At 38.0% G+C, this 19,943-nt stretch overlaps 1 protein-coding gene across 2 annotated transcripts in view; it reads left to right on the top strand.

The window, feature by feature from the left end:
• IMPG2 (interphotoreceptor matrix proteoglycan 2) overlaps window positions 1-19,943 on the top strand; it is an 87,467-nt gene that overhangs the window by 31,265 nt on the left and 36,259 nt on the right. For both annotated transcript variants that reach the window (XM_043594035.1, XM_043594034.1), the window contains exons 7-11: window positions 625-786; window positions 5,093-5,151; window positions 6,528-6,548; window positions 14,213-14,457; window positions 18,010-18,095. In XM_043594035.1, coding sequence (XP_043449970.1) covers window positions 625-786; window positions 5,093-5,151; window positions 6,528-6,548; window positions 14,213-14,457; window positions 18,010-18,095 — 573 coding nt within the window. The remainder of the gene's footprint in view (window positions 1-624; window positions 787-5,092; window positions 5,152-6,527; window positions 6,549-14,212; window positions 14,458-18,009; window positions 18,096-19,943) is intronic.

Below are 19,943 nucleotides of genomic sequence, written 5' to 3'. Positions count from 1 at the left end.
AGAAGCAGATATGAGAATCTACTGTCTTCTTATTAAGCCAACCAAATTAAAGAGTATGTAAAAATGTAAACAATGTTACATGTTAATTTTTTATTTTGCAAAATATGTTATTACTTTTTACAATGCAAGGAGTTTATTATTTTTAAATGAATTAACAAATATTTTTAAATTTCTCTTTTAATTTTTTGTTTGGTAAATATCTATAGAGATAGTCCAAAAAAAACCCCAAATGTCTTTGTATTTCTTGATGGTTTTTAAGAGTTCGGGGGGTCCTGAGACCAAAAAATTTGAGGACAACTCTTCTAGCCTATTTTTAGATGATAATATTAGTATAGTCAACTCTTTTAACTAACAGACGGTCAACTTTGGTGGTTATCTGGAAATTTTTCCGGTCTTTCCCTGAAGCAGTCTTTGTGTGTTCAAAGGAATGTACAAATGCACAGTAATTTTAATATTAGCCTGTGTCTTAAAGTCTACCCAGCTAGTTCCAAAGTCAAACACTATATAAAAGGCCATCATTAGCAGTTTCTTTTGGCACAGTGTCTGATATATAGCAATCAGTAGGTATTTGTTGGTTGCATGAGTAAACATTGACATTTTTTTGCCTTTTCTCTAAAAATCCAGATTAGTAATGAAATTGAGAATGTCATGGAAGAAACCACAAAACCAGCAACTGAGCAGATTGCAGAGTTTAGTATCCACCTTTTGGGAGAGCAATATAGGGAAGAACTACAGGATCCCTCCAACTTTCAGCACCAGCACCTTGTAGAAGAGTTTATTTCAGAGGTGGGTGATTTTTTGGTTTTCTTTCTTCCTCCTTTCCTTTCCTTTCCTTTCTTTTCCTTTCCTTTCCTTTCCTTTCCTTTCCTTTCCTTTCCTTTCCTTTCCTTTCCTTTCCTTTCCTTTCCTTTCCTGTTTTTCTCTTCCTTCCTTCCTTCCTTCCTTCCTTCCTCCCTCCCTCCCTCCCTCCCTCCCTCCCTCCCTCCCTCCATTCCTCCCTCCCTTCCTCCTTCCCTCCTTCCTTCCTTCCCTTCCCTTCCTTTCATCTTTTTCTTTCTTTCTTTCTTTCTTTCTTTCTTTCTTTCTTTCTTTCTTTCTTTCTTTCCCTTCCTCCCTTCCTTCCTTCCTTCCTTCCTTCCTTATTTCTTCCCTCCCTCCCTCCCTCTCTCCATCCCTCCCTCCCTTCCTCCATTCCTCCTTCTTTCCTCCTTCTTTCCTTCCCTTTCCTTCCTTCCCTTCCCTTCCTTTCATCTTCCTTCCTTCCTTCCTTCCTTCCTTCCTTCCTTCCTTCCTTCCTTTCAACAAGAAATTTTGCTGGGATTGTAAATTTCCCATATTCACAAGACTGGTTAAAGGTGGGTTAAGGAATCAAACTCTTCTACTTGGTACAGAGGGCTGTAACTTAGCCACTTCTTCAGAAAATTCTGTAAAAAGATCACAGAAAGATAGATGAGTTATTTAATTGAAGCAAAACCTTTCACACCTTTGCCATCTGCTAACAAATAAATACTATTTCCAAACTTTTGCTGCACAGCCAAAGAAGAGTGTGTTCTGTGGCATGGTTTTAACTTGACAGTATTTGGAGAAATGCGTATCTTTGAGAAACTACATGTATTGTATTGTTTTTCTTGAAGGAACATTAAATTTAATTTCTTTTAATTTCATATTTAATATTCTTTTTCTAAATTAAAAAATTTGAGGCAGTTAACACATGGGTAGTATACAGTACCTAGTCCAAAAGGACAAAACAGTATCCACTGAAAAGTAAATTTTCCTATCTCTGTTCCTTGGTTGGAGGTATATTTATTTATTTTTTATTTTTTTAAAATGTTTATTTATTTTGGAGAGACAGAGAGAGCATGAGTGGGGGAGAGACAGAGTGAGGGGGGACAGAGGATCCCAAGTGGGCTCCGTGCTGACAGCAGAGAGCCTGATGTGGGGCTTGAACCCACGAACTGTGAGATCATGACCTGTGCTGAAGTTGAACCTTTAACCCACTGAGCCACCCAGGCACCTTGGTTGGAGGTATTTTTAAAAAGGTCTTTAAAGAATCATACATTAGACTATCCTGCAACTTTACTTTCTGGAAGAATTCTATATAGGACTTGAACTCAAGATTTTTTCAGTTAAAAATGATCGATACTTGGCCCCCGTCTTGTGTAGATTTTCTCTTGTGTGGTGAGGCATTCAGTGCCCATCTCCCCTCTCTGTCCATTGACAGGGGACATCATTCCTTCCTGTTTATTTCTTTTCCATTCCCTTTTGATGGGGCTCTCCTTGCCCAAGTTTTCCAATTCCATTACCTTGGACTCATTTCCTTCCCTAGACACTGTGTCTAGATGAGAAAAAGAAATATGCATCTCTCAGCCAAACAGCATCATTGTAGCCATCAGACATGGAGAGTGTAAGCCAGACAATTAATTTTCCTAGCTGTGTGGCCAAGTTGCAAGGCTGGATGGTATGTGGAAGAAATGTCAGTCAGGCTAGTGGCCACCTGGCATCAGATAGTGTCTTGGATCAGCTCTCTGGTTCTCTCTGCTCTTGGAGTAAAGAACCTTAAGAAGCCTGAGTGTTTAGATAAACAATTGCACTGTATGACTGAATATTTATAGGAAGTCTAATAAACATTTTGAAAAACATCTCCAACAGAGACTTTATGAGGTAGATAGCTCTTGGTTTGAGGTGATCTGGGGGGTGATGAATGGTCTAGGCCTACCATGAAATGGTTTCTTCCCTGGCCAATCTGTATAGCCCCATCCCCTTACCTGCAATGAAATGTCTACCAACAGCCACTTCTTTGTGTAAAACAGCAGAGTCAGAGGTTGTGGGTCTGAAAGGTTCTGCCACTGTGTTTACTGCAAATTGAGGGGGTCCCTCTAGCTCTCTCCCTTTAGGACACAGTCACAGGGATTGCTCCTTTAATACTATTTCCTGGGTAATAACACGGGAAGACATACAAGGAAAAAGAAAGCCTGCTTAAAGAGGATTGAGGTTCAGGAGCAATTGCTTTTTTTAAATGAGAAGAGTAAGATAAGCATGGGATGACACCAAGTATGACATCAGAGAGAAAAAGGTCAGCACGATAGGCTTGGGAGCATAGATACCTGAAGAGAGCCACAGCATCAACACAGTGTCCTTGCATTGTGCCTTATGTTCTGCAAGCTGCTTGGTCTGTTGGCTAACAGCAACCATGAGAGTAAACATCTCCATTTTACACATGAGGCTCAGGAGGCTGAGTAAATTGTTCATGGTCATTTCAACCTCTAGGAGTAGAAGAGAAAATCAGGTCTCCTCCTTCCCTTCAAAGTGTTCCTTCCTTTATACCATGTACATTCCCCTTAATTTTAATTCAGCTGAGAAGTTAAAGTGAGCTTCACGGTTTTCCCAGTCCTGGTCCCAATTCTGTAACATCCTTATCATGAAGCAGGGAGAAGAGGAAGAGGAGAAAGCATGAAATTCATTGGGAAGAATACGGGCTTTGGTGTTAGAAAGATTTTGGGTTGAATAAATTCTGATTTAGTCATATAACCAAATGCACGGACTGGGGTAAGTTAGTTGATATCTCCGTTTTCTCATCTATAAAACTGGGAAAATAGGTATCTCTTGGCATTATTGCAAGAAGTGCTTTTGCAAAGCACCAGGCACATAGAAGTCATTCAGTAGGCTGTACCCATTATTAATCTTGATGTTAATAAAGTGCAGTGATTCAACTGGACACCTGTATGGTAGCTAACCAGATGTGATGAATTAGAATACCTGTGTGTGGTTAGACTCAAGAGCTGGCAAAGCCCCAAATGAGATGGGCCAGTGATAATAATAACATACAGTTGTATTGCATTTTTCAGTTAACGGAGTACTTTCAGGTGCATTCATTTTAATCTTATGAAAACTGATATGGTTGGTGGGCAGGGCAGGATTAGTTCTATAAAATAAGGCACTTACTTTGCCAGCAGAAACAGTTGAGACTGACTCATTTTCGAGTTCCTATCCTGCGGATTCCATCTCTACTTTTATCCCACAAGAATTATGGCACTTCTGTCTTTCCTCTAAGAGAATAAAACAAGGCAAATTATGATAGCCAAAGAGTTACATGGGTTTGGATTCTTTATCCTTAAGGTGTTAAGGTCTTTGGTGAACCATTTTTTTAAAAAATCCCATTCTCCCAATTTTATCAAGACTTGGCTTTAAAAGCAAATGCCCAGAGAGAGATGTCTCCAGAATCCATTAATAACTTCCTTCCTTTGTTCTGGTGTTGGTTCCATTGTGACTTTTCTGGTGAGAGTGTCACCTTCTGAAATCTGGGTTAAATGCTCAATGTTGTTAAAATACATATTTATGCATGACCTGACTATTTTTAGATTTTTAGTTCAGTTAGCATTCTTTCCAACCCTCTATTCACTAAGCTCATATTGATTTACATGGCTGGATCTTAAATATCTACTTGCTTCCTGTTAATGTGATGCTCATAAGTTGAGCTTTTGACCAATTAAGTTACCTGGTCACTGCTTCGTAACCTACATCATGACACCCAATCAATAGGGCCTCTCTTCTGGGGACTGAGCTTCAGCTTGTGGACTATTTTCTAATTTTGATTGTGTTCACAGTTCCCTTGTGTTGTAGGAACAGGAAACAGATGCCTTCAGAAACTTTACACTGAAAGAAAACGAATACTTCACTGTTAGTGTGTATGCTGCACCAGATTTCTAATCCAAACAATTACCTTTAAAAATGCTATTGTAGCTTTTTTGGGGGGAAAACTAATGCTGTTATCTACATTTCATCCCACAAGGGAAAAAGCAGTGTTTTGCCAACAAGAAGTTGGTTTTCACAGTTTGGAAATAAACTAATATTAAAGCATATCAAAACCTTAATGTGAAAGAAAAATGTGGCAGTGTTGTGTAAAAACTATTTTCTAACAAGGTTAATTATTATAGTTTTCTTACGTAACATTCTGTCCACTATGTATCTGTATACATGTACAAGCTTCCACCACTTATAAACAGTGCACTTTATAGTCAGCTCTTAAAGCAGTATTTTATATGTACCTTTTCACATTTCTACATACTAAAAATTTTATTTTTATTTTTAACAGGTTGAAAATGCATTTACTGGGTTACCAGGCTATAAGGACATCCGTGTACTTGACTTTAGGTAAGCGGACTCTAAAAATGTACATGTTCAGTAGCACTCTTTATTTCAATGTAATACCTTTTTAGCTCTTTCTCTTATCCCCCATGCTAGACTCAGTATTCTTAGGGTTTGGGGCATTTGGAGGATAGTTGTGGCCCAGCTCTTGGATGTAGGGGAGCATGAGTAGGGGTACTGTGTAACCTCACAGCATAATTAATAGTGCCAACATCTTAAACTTGGCACCCTCTCTTGTCACGACTTCTGTGTTTACTAGCAATAACAGCAAGCATGTACGTGGCATTTACAGTGTGCCAGGCTTCATATCTATATTAACTCATTTATTCCCAATAGCCATGCTATGAGATAGTTATTATTACTCTTCATTGTTTCTAATAAGCACTCCAGAGCACAGGAAATTTCAGTAATTTACCCAAAGATACTCAGGTAGTTGTCTGTGCAAGGGAGAGGGCCATGACCAGTCTCCCCAGTTCAGCCTTCTCACTTTTCACAGAATACTTCCTCCAGTTGTGACCAAAGCCTCTGTGAGAACCTAAGGATGTGAGGCCTTTGAAGACCCCTCTTATGTGACCTAAAAGGCAACATGACCTTGCAGCCAACTTCCCTGGGTTCAAATCCTGCTTTTGGCACTCCTGACCAGATGATTTTAGATAAATTACCAAGTTTTAATGTCATATTTGTATAAAAAAGATAATTTACTATTAATTCTGCTTTATTAAAAAAACTTTAGAAATACTTTGGGTAAATTATGTAGCTTCTTTGTTCCTCAGTTTCTTTACCTGTAAAATGGGGATTCTAATGGCTCTTAATAATCTTAATGAGGATTAAATGAATTCATTTTTGTAAAACACTTAGCACAGTTTTCTGCCACATGGGAAGTTCTGTTAAGTGTCTGTTACATAAAATTAATGAATTTTAAAGGCTATGCAATATCCTGTAGTTTAGTCAGTCCTGACCTTTCCCAATCCCTTAAACCCTTTTCTGTATAACACCTTATTTACTTTTCATTGATTTTAAACTACAAAACTCATTATCTACCAAAAAAAAGTTTCCTAATTTTGTTAATGCCAACAACTGGAGTCCTCTGCTGATCTACTAAAAAAAAAAAATGCTTATTTAGAGAGAGAAAACCTTATAAGAGTGGTTTAAAAAGTAAGTTTAAAGACAGTAAATATTATTATTTTTAAAATAGAATCTTCTCTCTGCCTTTGTTCACTTCCTTCAATCTACAGACATTTGTCAGCATCTGATACTATATAAGCATTTTGATTTAAGGAAACATTTTAGAGGAAATATATTAAGAACTTGCACTTTGATGAATGATGTGACAATTATAACTGTCTCAAACTCTACTTAACACTTTGAATTTTTATTTTCAGGTCCCCCAAGGAAAATGGCAGGTAGAGTACTTTTTGGCACTTTTTATACTGTTCACTGGTTGAAAGGCAGTTTAGAAAATATGGTATGTTGTATTTTCAGTGTGGAATAACTTCCAGTATTAGTGTCCAATATTCCAATATTAGTGTCAGTATCAGTTTCCATCTCCTTACAGATCAGAGGTTGGCAAACTTTTTCACTTAAGGGTCGGGTAGTAAATATTTTAAGCTTTTCAGGCTATATGTTCTCTGTTGCAACTGCTTAACTCAGCCATCAGATGAATGTAGATATCGATAATACACTGACAATGAATGAGTGTGCCTATATTCCAGTAAAACTTAGTTTATGGAAACTGAAATCTGAAGTTCACATGATTTTCACATGTCACAAAATATTCTTGCTTTGATTATTTTAAACTATTTAAAAAAGAAAATTCATTAACTCATGGACACTGGGCTGGATTTAGCTCGCAGGATATAGTTTATATAACCCTCCATACACTGTTGACTATCAAGTGCTTTAAATGTTGAGCTATACTTAATTAAAATAGGAATAAAAACTGCCATTAATGTAAGCACTTTCAAGTATACTGTCATTCAGTAACATAATCAAGTGTCACTTTAAGTGGCAAATGAATGGGAGAAAGATCATCTCTACAATAGTTCATTTGCAAAACAAAATCCACTCTAGAATTTCTTAGAAAAAGCATAATATAAAAACATAGTCAATACTCTTTGTGGTAGTTGCTTGTCATTTTTTTTGCCTTTGGGCTCAAATTTATTTAAAACTCATTTTCTCAGGGTACCTGGGTGGCTCAGTCGGTTGAGTGGCTAACTTTGGCTCAGGTCATGGTTTCACAGTTCATAAGTTCAAGCCCTGCATCTGGCTCTCTGCTTTCAGTGCAGAGCCCACTTTGGATCCTCTGTCCCTCTTTCTCTCTGCATCTCCCCTGTTCCTGCCTTCTCTATCAAAAATAAATAAACATTTAGAAAACTAATTTTCTCTTGCAATATTGATAAGTATAATAGAAAATTTATGAAGCAAATTTATAGGTTAAATATGGACATGTTTAGACATACAGTAATACTCCTTCATTGTAATATTTAATATTTGAAAAGAGCATTCTGACTTCCTCATTTAGAATTATTGTGTTATATGTACGTTTTGTGCTTGCAGTGATGTCTTGGGTCCTTTGTAGTCTTTGCTGCTTTCCACTCACAGAGTCCCCCTAAGGATTTCCTGCAGGGCTGGTTTAGTGGTCATGAGGTCCTTCAGTTTTGTTTGGGAAGATCTTTATCTCTCCTTCTATTCTGAATGACAGCCTTGCTGGATAAAGGATTCTTGGCTGCACACTTTTCCTATTCAGCACATTGAATATTTCCTGCCACTGTCTTCTGGCCTGCCAAGTTTCAATGGACAGGTCTGCTACTAAACTTATGTGTCTACCCTTAAAGGTTAAGGACCTTTAGTCCCTAGATGCTTTCAGAATTCTCTCTTTATCTATGTATTTTGCCAGTTTCACTATGATATGTTATGGTGTTGACCTGTTGTTGATTTTGAAGGGGGTCCTTTGTGCCTCCTGGACTTGGATGTCTGTTTCCTTCCCCAGATTAGGCAAGTCCTCATATATAATTTGTTCAAATAAACCTTCTGCCCCTTTCTCTCTCTCTTCTTCTTCTGGAACTCCTATGAAATGTATATTATGTTTCATTGAATCACTTAGGTCTCTAATTCTCCCCTCATGGTCTAGTAATTTCCTGTCCCTCTGTTTTCAGCTTCATCATTTTCCAAAATTTTATCTTCTGTTTCACCTATTCTCTTCTCTGCTTCTTCCATCCTTGCTGTCACTGCATCTAGTTTATTTTCTATCTCAATCGCAGCATTTTTTAATTCATTGTGGCTATTTTTTAGGTCTTTGATCTCTGCAGCAATGGATTCTCTGTTGTCTTCTATGTTTTTTTTTTCAAACCCAGCTACTATCCTATGACTGTTATTCTAAATTCTTATTCAGATATGTTGTTTATATCTGTTTTGAGCGATTCTCTGGCTGTCATTTCTTCCTGGAATTTTTTTTTTTTTTGAGAATTCTTCCATTTCCTCATTTTGGCTAGGTGTCTGTCTTTTACGTGATTTAATAGCTTGTTATGTGTCCTATACCTGTGAATACTAGTATATTAAAAAGCGTTATACACTGTCCAGGGCCTGGTACTTTAGGCAGTGTTTTTGGAGTGTGTTGCATGCACTCTGTTGTTGAGTCTTTGACTCTCTATCCCACTGCACGTAGTGGTGGATTGTTGATTTGTTTGTTGAAATAACCCTGGAAAAAGTGAAAAAGGTGTGTGTGTGTGTGGGGGAACCTTATTCCATATGAAGTAATCCTGGAAAAAAGGAAAAATGTGTGGGGGGAAATTTATCTCATACAAAGAAAGAGATGAAAGGGGTGAAAAAAAAATACCAGGCAGAGAATCAAAGAAACTATAAGGCTTAATTCAGAGAGAGAGAGAGAAAGACAGAGAGAGAGAGGGAAATAAAGAGGAAGGAGATACAGAAAAGGTATAAAAAGAATAGAGTAAAAATGCCTGATTAAACAGACAACCAGAACAGAAAAGGAAAGAAAGATATATATATATATATATATATATATATATATAGAGAGAGAGAGAGAGAGAGAGAGAGAGATGAATTGACCAAAAATCCAATCAGAAATGATGAGCTTGATTCCAAAGGGAAGAAAAAAAAAGAGGGTAGAAGGGGGAAAAAGGGGGGAAAGAGAAGGAAAGAAAAGAGAAAAAGAAAAAAAAACATTAAAAAAAAACCCCAGCCTAACAGACAAAAACACTACACTTGTCTGTTGGTGCCTGAGACCAGTGACTGTGCTGGTCTGGAGGAGATGCCTGCTGGTTCACTCAGTGTCAGTTCTGCTCCTTTAGATATGTAGTCACCAGGCACAGAAGGGCGGGATTTGGTGTAAGTGTGTTTTTCCTCCACTGGGGGCGCTGTGCTGTTCTCTGAAGCCCCATCGTGTAGGTGGGGAGAAAAATGGCAACTCCTCAATCTCTGCTCTTCGCACTGGGTATCTCAAACCATGCTGTTTGTCCTGCTCCACAGTCTTCCACACCTTCTAAGCTCTTGGCTGGGATTCAAAACCCGATGTCTTAAAGGATCCCTCACTGCCTAGACCTGTTTCTGGGGTAGCACCACTCTACCCAGTCCACAAAGGGCCTCTGGCTGGTGCCTGCAGGGTCTTTTGGTGGGGGGGGGAGCATTAAACCTTTTTCCCACAGTACTCTAGGGAAGGGACTGTGGTCTCCCAGTGCACCCCTGAGGTCAATTCCATACCCTGGGCCTCTCCCCACCAGGTGCACGCACAGGGCATGGACTCCAGTCTGGAGAAAGTCTGGCACCCCTGAAAACCCCGGTCTTCAAAAACTAAGGCTGTTTGCAAAGTAGAAACTGCAAAGTACAAACTGCTGATTTCTTCTTCCCCAGTCTGTGGTTCAGAGAGGTGTTTCTCTTTTCCAAATATAATACCACACTTTCACAGCCTCTATTTCTCTTCCTTTTGTCTCTCCACGGAAGGGGTCCCCTCCTCTCTGTGCCTATGGGGCCCAGCACTTTATCTCTACCAATTTGTAAACATCCACCTGTGTCTCACCAAGCTGTCTCTGTCCACCTGTGGAGACTTCTCTGTCACTCTGCAGACTGTATTCCTGGGTGTTCTAAGTGTTCTGACCTCAATACAGCTGTGTGTGAGGGACAAGGGAAATCCCAGTCCCCCTACTTCTCCACCATCTTAAATCCTCCTGACGTCCTCATTTTCATTTATATTATTTAAGCAAGTGTTTAGTAAGTACCTAGAAATTGGACAATTCCCGTGCCTACAAAAATGATAACTCTTGGTTTATATCCTCTAGGAATACAGAATCAAATGAAAACCACTTTTAGAGATATGTCGAAGTACAGCCTCTTTTTTTTTCATTTTATTTTCTCAATATCCCTGTGAGATAGTGAAAATGAGAACTATTATTTATTCTCCTTCTGGAGGTGGGGATATTTTGCCCAAGGCAGACAAACTGATTTGCCATAAGTTATATGACTAGGAGGTATCAGATATTTTGACCAAGGTAATCAGAATTTTGATTTCTATACTGTTAGTATGTGTAAACTGTTTTGTGTGTATATATTATAGGTAATGTGTTGATGGCCAGTTCTCAACCAGAGGGCTTGATTGTTTGTTGCCCTCTTGGCATGATTAGAATATGAAAACAACCCAAACTTTCATGTTAATCCTATGACCAAAAGAATGGTATCCAGTTACTGAGTGCTATGTCCTCTATAGGGACACAGATAACAATATGAAGCCATTAGATTTTATGATAGAATTGTTAATCTAGGTAGAGTTTCCAAAATTGTTCGGTATTGTCAGATATTAGCCAGTTGATGGAATTTATTCATAACTTTTTGGTATACTTGTGTCCTGACCTGTGTATAAATGAATATGTGGCACAGAAATAGTCCATTTATATAATATATAACCTCTCTCTCTTATTCCATAAGCATTTATATGCATATGAAATTTTCTATTTGCTTTGTACCTGTCTCAAGGTTCACATATTATTTTAAGTTAGTAGGTTACTCATTTGAAGTGAATCAATAATATATCTGCTTGGTATACTTCAAAATTTCAGCTCCAGGCTTTGTAAGTGTGTTCCTTATTTGTAATAGAAGAAATTTTATAAAAGATGTCTGAGTTTCTCTGAAATATGTTTATTTTGGTGGATGTTAATGAGAGGTAATATTTTTATTTTGTCTCTTTAAAATCTGTGCGTGTTAAACAGCCAATCAGGGCATTTGAGGTAAGAGAGTAAGAAAGAGTAAATTTCACCTCCACATGATTGACGTTTCTGGAGAACCTTTCTCTATATAGCAGCTGTTTCAGTCTAGTTCAGAAGATGAAAGATGATGATACAGTGGTGGCTGATTAACTCAGAGGTGCTGAGTGTGGAGAACCAGCCCTGCTTTCTTCAGTCAGATCATGTTTTGTCTTCCAATGTGCTTGCTGCCTCTTATGTACTTCCTTGGCCTCTGGGCTTTCTTTTATTCTGTCCTTCATCCTAAGATGTCACTTTACTACATTTACCATGCCAGAACTCAGTCTGTTTTGGCTCCTAATGACAGTCTCAGCTCTGAGATAGAAGGTTTCCTGATTCCTTAAGCATTTCTTTGAGTTCTTTTTCTAGTACAAAACCATGGTAAAGAATTGTAGCATATCTCTGAGGCACTTTATCTTCTTTAATGAATTTCTCCTCACTAGATAACGTAGACTGTAACGGAAGTATTATTTTTAGATATCCAAGGCAAATTTTTGGAGACAAATTATATTTTGTCAATAAAGAGTAAAACCTGTAATCTAATCCAGACTACACAGATTTCTTGATCCAAGAACATTTCTCTTGATCTTCTCCGTGTGATATTTAAAAGTCATGCAAGGCACATGGTAGACTCCCAGTGATTCTCCTTGTCTGGTTTTCTGCATAGCATAGGAATGAAATCAGTTTTTTTCCTCCATTTTTTCCCTAATCACTGGTTTCTGTCTTAACATGAAATTGGTTTTGCAGAGACCCCAAGAACCTCACCTTTCTGGAGATGTAGTCATGGTCCATCCCATAGAGTTTGGGAAGAGCATGCATATCCTCAGGGGTAGGTTGTGGCTGTGAAGTAATGTCTCTAAAATGATTACTCAGAAGACAGAGATGTATGAAGATAATGCATGCTCTTTAATGTGAAAAATGTAGAGACTAAAATTCTTTGGATCAAGTCAGGAATATCATACTGTTATTTAAGTGGCACAAATTAGTTGTCTTATCTGCCTGCATTAGTGAATAAAATTGACCATTTGTTCTTTCATAATTTTCAAAAGTATTTATTGAACTACTATGAGTCAAGCATTATGCTAGATGCTTGGAACACATACTGTGTGGTGAATTCTGACCAGTAGGTGTCCCTCTTACTATTTTATTCTACCTCAGTGCCATCATTTGGTTATTTTAGTGTATTTTACTGAAATACACTTTACAAAGAGGGTCAGGAATTACCCATAAATCAACATATTCTGACATGAAAAATTAAGAGACTGAAGGAAGCTCTAGATAACAAGCTGATGTCTTACTACTTTGTAGAGCATCAGGATGTCAAAATCCTCAGTTACCACTTGAAAGCACATTAAACCATCCCATTAGAAGTGATAGCTTATCAGATCTAGGAAGAAAATCTTATGGAAGTTACTCAGAGTAAGATAAAAACATCATTACAAACCTGATTATTTGTATGACTGGTGAGGGAGGTCACTTTCATCGTGTCCCCTGTAGTCCAGGGTGTGGATCTGCAGGAAGCAGGCCTAGGACAGGTCCAAAACTGCCTGTACTCCCAGGAAGAACAGGTCTCTTAAGACCAATTCGTGCTTACCAAATCATAAGATATGATGCACTCTCTAGGATGCCAATTGATTGATTTAAAGCAAGAGATTTGCCAAGTGACCAGTTGTTGCATTGTCTGGCTCATACATTCTTTACCCATAGGAAAATCTGTAGAGAGTTATAATCAAAGGTCTTTTTGCAAGCTTGAAATAAGAGAAAGGAAGTTGGATGATCTTAATGGCCAGTATCATCAAGCCATGCTAGCTTTTTGTGGCTCTCTCCAATCTAAGGATCTACTTTTACAAGGAAGCCATAATACATTGGTCAGAAGATTTCCACTAAATAGTGAAATAAATTAGTTGACTAATCTCTTTTTCTAGAATCCATGAGACCAGTCTCATTATGTTTATACTTTTTGTTTAGATATGTGTATACCTTTATTAGACTGTAGTTTTCTTTTTATATTCAGACAAGTTTAGATTTCTATTTATTTAGTAGGCACTGGGTACCCTGAAGGTACCATGCTGAACACTGGGGATAGAAACTCAAAGGCAGACTGAAAGGCAGTCACTTTAAACAAAATCTTTTTACACAACCATAAAGGCTGTAATCAAAGAATATATAATAATTTATAAGTAAGTTCAGAGGAGGGAGTGCTTAAATTATTTGTATGCTTTTGTTTGGGAGTCATTTTCCTCCTATTAGAATGTCTGAAGGAGGGAAATTGTTTTCATCTCATGTCTATCTTGAGTGGTTTATCTTCAAGAAGGTAGTGTTCTCCTTTCCTGTGGAAGGATCTTGATGTGACTTGATGGGTACTGCTTCTGATGGCCGTATCTCATAGACCGGCTGGAAGCCCAAGTGATGACTAGAGCAAAGCTCCTAATGACTTTTTTGCATAATAGTTTAATAAAAGCTACTGAGAGTGGAGCATAGTAGTTCAGAATGCAGGTGCTGGAGTCAAGCAGATATGTGTTTGAATCTTGACTTACATGTTGCAAAATTTTAGGCAAATCTTCTGACTTCTTTAAAGCTCAGTTTTTTCAATAATAACCTGAAGATAATAAAGACTTTATAGGGTTATTATGAAAATTAAATGAGATAAAGCATGTGAAATACCTGTCACATTGTCTGCAGCGAATGGTGGTGGAATCCATGCCTTATGAGCCCCTCCCCACACCCAGGTGTAATATTTGTTCTTCATGGGTTCAAAGCTCCTTTCTTTGTGCTTCCTTAGCAGGGCCTAATCTGTTGTCTCTTTTAATCCATAGTGGTTTAGATGTTCACTATGCAGTGACCTTCAATGGTGAGGCCATCGGCAATACCACCTGGGACCTAATTAGCCTTCATTCCAACAAGGTGGAAAACCATGGTCTTGTGGGACTGGATGATAAACCCACTGCTGTTTATGCAATTAGTAACTTCAGAGATTATATTGCTGAGACACTGCACCAGAATTTTTTGTTGGGGAATTCCTCTTTGAATCCAGATCCTGACTCCCTCCGGCTTATCAATGGTGAGTTGATATCCATCATAAAGTCCTTGTATAGCTTTCGCTTCTTTTCCAATATACTCTGGTGAAAACTGATTTCCTTAAATATGTGTGGTTCTGAGCATTCTCTAGACTGCATGAGACACAGCTCTTTTGGAGAGACCAGTCAGGAGCTCTTAGGAATACTTGTAGAAAAAAGGCCATAAAGAGAGGAGAAAGTAGAGAAGAGCATGAGATGTAGAAATAGTTTAGGGAAATAGGAGGAAAATATAAGAAAAACAGAAATAGAACCTGTAAGTGTGAATTGAAACAGGTTATAGGGCTGCCCGAGCAACCAATACATTAATTCTCCACAGGCAAATCAACTGGTGTGATGACTTAAAAGCCAGAGACCAGAAGATACAGAGTAGCTCAGGAAAGTTCAGGGAAGATCTTGGTGAAAGAAGAACTGATACTGGGTGATGGGGAGAATCCCAGAGAATTTAGTACTAAGTTTGGATTTAGATAGCTGGAGAGAGCCAGTTATGATCTGAAATCGATAGGTGGATCTGGGATCACCAGGGCGAGGTTGACTACTTTTCATTTAGAGGCTAAAGAGTGGCCTAGTTAATCTCATACTTAAGTTTGCTAAGAATCTGGTAACTAGTATTGCAACAGTTTAACTCATCAGGGACATGGTGTCCTGTTAAATTACTTGCTACTTCATGTTTCCTTCTTTATGATTTCTTCACTCAAGAGTAGTTAGCTTTTAAAATGTCCATGGAGTATATTTTATTGAAGTGATTGCATAGAAGTACCAGCTGCCAAAGAGGAAAATTCATGGATGATAGGCAATACTAACAATGATACATTTTATACCTTCTTCAGTTCCCACGTTTTCTTAGGAGAAAAGATCCTGTATCTTTTCAGGCATTTATCATCTAGGCCTCTGTGTGTGTGTGTGTGTGTGTGTGTGTGTGTGTGTGTGTGTTTGTGCGTGTGTGTGTAAATAAACAAACACAAATAGACACAAGACAGAGAAAAGAGAGAAAAAAGGTTAAATAAAATTTTACTATGTATAACTCTTTCTTCCTAAGTAAGGTATTTTTTGAGAGCTGAACTAAAACTTTAAATTGTTTTTCAATTATTTTGTCTGCTAGAATGATGTTTCCTTAATATGACAGTGTGCTAGGTCAGGGTCATAAAGTAGCTTGGGCTTCATGTAGGCTATACAGGACTTTAAAGTGGAGAAACTGTCTTTGTAGATGATAGTGACATTAGGCTATCAGTTCTAAAACACTAAGGAACCTTTGCATTTTGGAGCAGTGCAGGTACCCTGGGCTTATTTTCTCATACACTCCTTTTTCATCATTCTATCTTGTTGGAATACCTGACCTAGATAAAATAGTGAAAAGAGAAGAGGCTTGTTATAATCTGAAATTGCTGAATTCCTTTTGGCAAGGCTAGTATAGACTCGTTGAAGACTACCTATGGGGACAGCAAATAGGCAGAAGTTCCCAGGAATCTGGATATTGGGATCAGAAAAAAGATAGCGCTAGGAGGTCATGACCTGAAGGAGATGGGAACCTAAACTGAACAGAAGGTACAAACACCAAGGTTAATAATGAAAGTAGTGGAAGAATGACATGAAGATTAAGGTATACAGCAGGCCAAGTGAGATTGTGTAGGAAACTAAATCCAGCATAGCAAGGTCTTCCTTTTATGTGGAGCTTGGGAGTAGAGATATCTCCTAGAAGATGTCCTAAAAAAGGAGTTCAACAACGGAGAATTTCTAAGAGAATTTAACAAAAGCTTTAGGATATACAGTACAAACTAATTCAGGTGCTTTGATCTTTCATTAGATGAATGTTTCACTTGTATAAAATTTCATACCTAAAATCTATTTCTGTTGTCATGCCAACTGAGAGTTCTGAATGGCTGCAGCTTTCTAGGTAACTTGGTCATCATTTTTTAAAGATATATCATCCTTGACCCATAGAAGACATCTGTAAACACAGTTGAAAAGAGTTTTGGGAAATACTTAAACCGAATAGGGTTTTTGGCTTCTGACTGATCCCTTTATGTCAGGCCAGTGGTAACAGGTGAATAAAGAGAGATTCTGCTTCCATTTTTGGTGCATACACCAGATCAAATTGTGGCAATCCTTTTTTTTTCTTTAGCTTTTATAGATTCCCTCTCCCCTTCAGGCAAAATCAATTTCTTCTTTGTATCCCATACATAGTATTACATGCCCTCACTTCAGTGTATAATTTGTGTTTATCTCTCTGACATAGGGGATACTTGCATAGGAGAAACTTGGCTTTATTAATGTTTATAGTCTCAGCTTTATCAAAGTCTGTGTAACTAGAAGGATTCAGTAAACCTTTGTTGAATTAAATTATACAATCTACTGTCTTACCTCTATTGCTCGTTAATATTGGTATAATGATAAACTCTCTGGTGTCCTAGCCCACTTTTCACAGGTCCTTTCTGCCAAAAAGGAAATCATTTTGCATAATTTTCTCCATTCTTAGCATCAACCAAATGAGTTGGAATTTCAGCTTAACTTTTTTATTAAAGTGAAAAAAAATCAATTTAAAAACATCTTCACAGGAATCTTGAAAAGAGTAAACAATGCTTGCAAAAAGAAAAAGAAATTACATAGGAATGTTTTAAATGTAATAATGAGAAGAATATTTTATGTTGGAGTCTTGTAACTCAGATAGATTGTGTTAATATTGATGCAGGCAGGCTTGGTTCGAGGAGACCAGCCAAGAGAGGGTCCTGCAGGACAAGCCAAGAGGGTCCTTGACTATGCACAGGACAGAAATAAAACGCAAGCCTGCAGGAAGTGAGCAGAGTTATTGAAGATATCTATCTATCTATCTATCTATCTATCTATCTATATCTTCATATATATCTACATATATGAATGTAGAGAGAGAGAGAGAGAGAGAGAGAGAGAGAGGGCATGCAGATATAGATGATGTATCTGGGAGAGGTGGAAAAGGAAAGGAGAGAGTCTTGTCTTTGGGGTCTGGGGTTTTTACTGAGGATTGTGGTCTGGTGTACATGTTGTCCTCTCAGGCATCCAGGAATCATTTAGAACAAGGACAGGTCCAGGTGTTCTTCATAAGTCACATTCCTTGGAGCTAGGGGGTCTTGGCATTGAGATGTCTAGTACTGGTGGTCTGGAACATGCATACGATGACCTCATCTGGTCATTCTTGTGTGGTCCTTCCTTAGATGTTACCTTTTGTGCTGGAAGCCTCTAAAGAAATCATTAATTCCTTATCCCTCACAGGAAGACATACACTATTTGTTCTATAAGGCATGTGTAAAGTGAGGATGTAGGTCGTAGTAAGAATAGAAGCAGGAAAAAGAGCAAGAAGCAAATTTTTATGGAGTCCTTCAGTTTCCCCCTCTCAATATAAGTAAACTCTCTGAATAAAGTAACAGATATTTTCTAAGCAAGTCTGTGTTATCTGCTGTGCCAAGATCTAAACTATAAAATCTAAACTTATTTTTAGTTGTCCCTGAACCTCAAATACAATAGTGTCTCAACTAAAAATGTTTTCTATATTGTTCTTTCTTCAGTGAGAGGGGTTTTACTTCCTGAAACTGAAGACCTAGTTTGGAACACCCAAAGTTCAAGTCTTCAGGCAACCCTACCATCCATTTTGGTAAGTATGTTTCTATGTTTTATGCCTAGAATTAGGTCCTCAAGCTTTCTTCTTTGTACACTCACCTGATTACTTTGGCATCATGAATTTCCTGAGCTGTTCCTGTTTCAAACATTTTCTTAAATCATCCTTGGAACATGATTCACAGTTGTCAGCTCCAGAGTCCCAAGTATTGGTTCAGAAAATTTAAGCCTTCTGCAGTGGTTAAATGAAGTCTACGGTGGTTAATTGCCAAGCTCCACATGTGGTATAAAACTTATTTATGGTTTATACTTGTTTGGTAATAATTAAGCTGTAAGTGCCCACTGAGTTGTTCTCTAAAAGTTACTCAGAAATAGTTTTTATAGCTAAGACTATAAATTGAAGTACATAGGGACAGAGTATAGATTTGTGCTCCAAGGACTGTATTGAAGAAAAATGTTAGACTTTAAGGCATATACAATAGTGTGTGTGTGGAAGAGAAAGAGAAAGAAGAGTGAAAATAACAGCTAGCTGACAAATGACAGGGACTCAACATCAGGCATCCTTTTAACCTGGATTGAAAACATTCCTATTTGCACAGAAAGAGCATGGAATGAACTTTCCTTTTTGTTCTTACCACACAACTTCCCTAGGTGATCCTCTATCGGCTCCAGATCTTCGCTTGCCACTTCACCTATAGAGAGGCATCTAGTAGAAGAGAAAGTGGCTTCCAGTGTAGTTGAAACAACACCACCACTGACAACTATACAACGACACCACCACCACCACTAGAGACTAGCTGGTTACAATGCATACATGAATCTTTTGTTATCCCATAGACACAGTAGGGGGGCTCCTTCTACATTCCCTACTCCTACTCTCTTGAGCTTTTTTCTGTCTCATATCAGCTTTTTAAAATATTTGTTTCTTGACTTTAATCCTTCAATGAACATTCATAACGTCTCCCCCAAATTCATTTAACCACTGATATATGCAGCCATTTCTTCTACTCAGCTATTGAGCAACTCAGTTTTGAAATGTGATGTCATTGGAAATAGTCTTTTTACTGAGTTCTATGTTGGAGAAGGAAAGTTAGGGGTTATTGACATTAGAGATTGCATTATTTGGTGTTTATTTATTCATTCACTGACTCATTCATTCCAATATATTTATTTCGTGATTTTCATGTGCCAAGTGCTGGGGAAACTAAGATGAATAAGGGTGTGGGCTTGCCTACAAGAAGTTTTCAGTCTGGTGACAGATGTGTACACAAAGAAGGTGATGCTGTCATAGAAGTCCATTCAGGATGCAGTGGCAGACGATGGTGATTCACTGTGAACATGACATCACTAATCTCCATGCCTTCTAATCATGTTCATTTCAGGCTTCTCTAACCACAGACCTGTGATGATACTGAGAATGATGTTGTAAAGATAGGAGTTTCTATATGAGCCAGACGTTTGCAAACTGGAGACCAGCCAGCTGGATCCAGCTATAAGCATGTGCTTTGGGATCAGTTTTTTTACAAAGCCAATATTTAGCAATTAGGATATTTTTACAGAAAAAATGAAGATTTCTAACCTCTTTTGAAAACCAGGGTGATCTGGTATCATTAGGTTCACATTCCCCTGTTGCAGAAAAGTGGCTAGGGTTTGGCTAAAAGGGGCTGCCCTTCGATGATGACAAGCACTGACTAACTGGGCTCAGATGTTTATTAATGATGCCTGTAATGTGGTTCCATTTGCGTCAAAGCCAACCCCTCGGGTTTTTGAATAGTGATAACTGTGGGGCATTAAGTAACAATTTGAGGAGACAGTGGAATGTTAATAGATGATAATAAGGCATGAAAAAAAGGATGATTAATTAGAAGTGTGTGGTTATTGGTTT

This window comes from Prionailurus bengalensis, chromosome C2 (genome assembly GCF_016509475.1).
Source record: "Prionailurus bengalensis isolate Pbe53 chromosome C2, Fcat_Pben_1.1_paternal_pri, whole genome shotgun sequence".
In the NCBI taxonomy this organism is placed as follows: Eukaryota; Metazoa; Chordata; class Mammalia; order Carnivora; family Felidae; genus Prionailurus; species Prionailurus bengalensis.
This window is presented reverse-complemented; position numbering and strand designations above follow the sequence as displayed.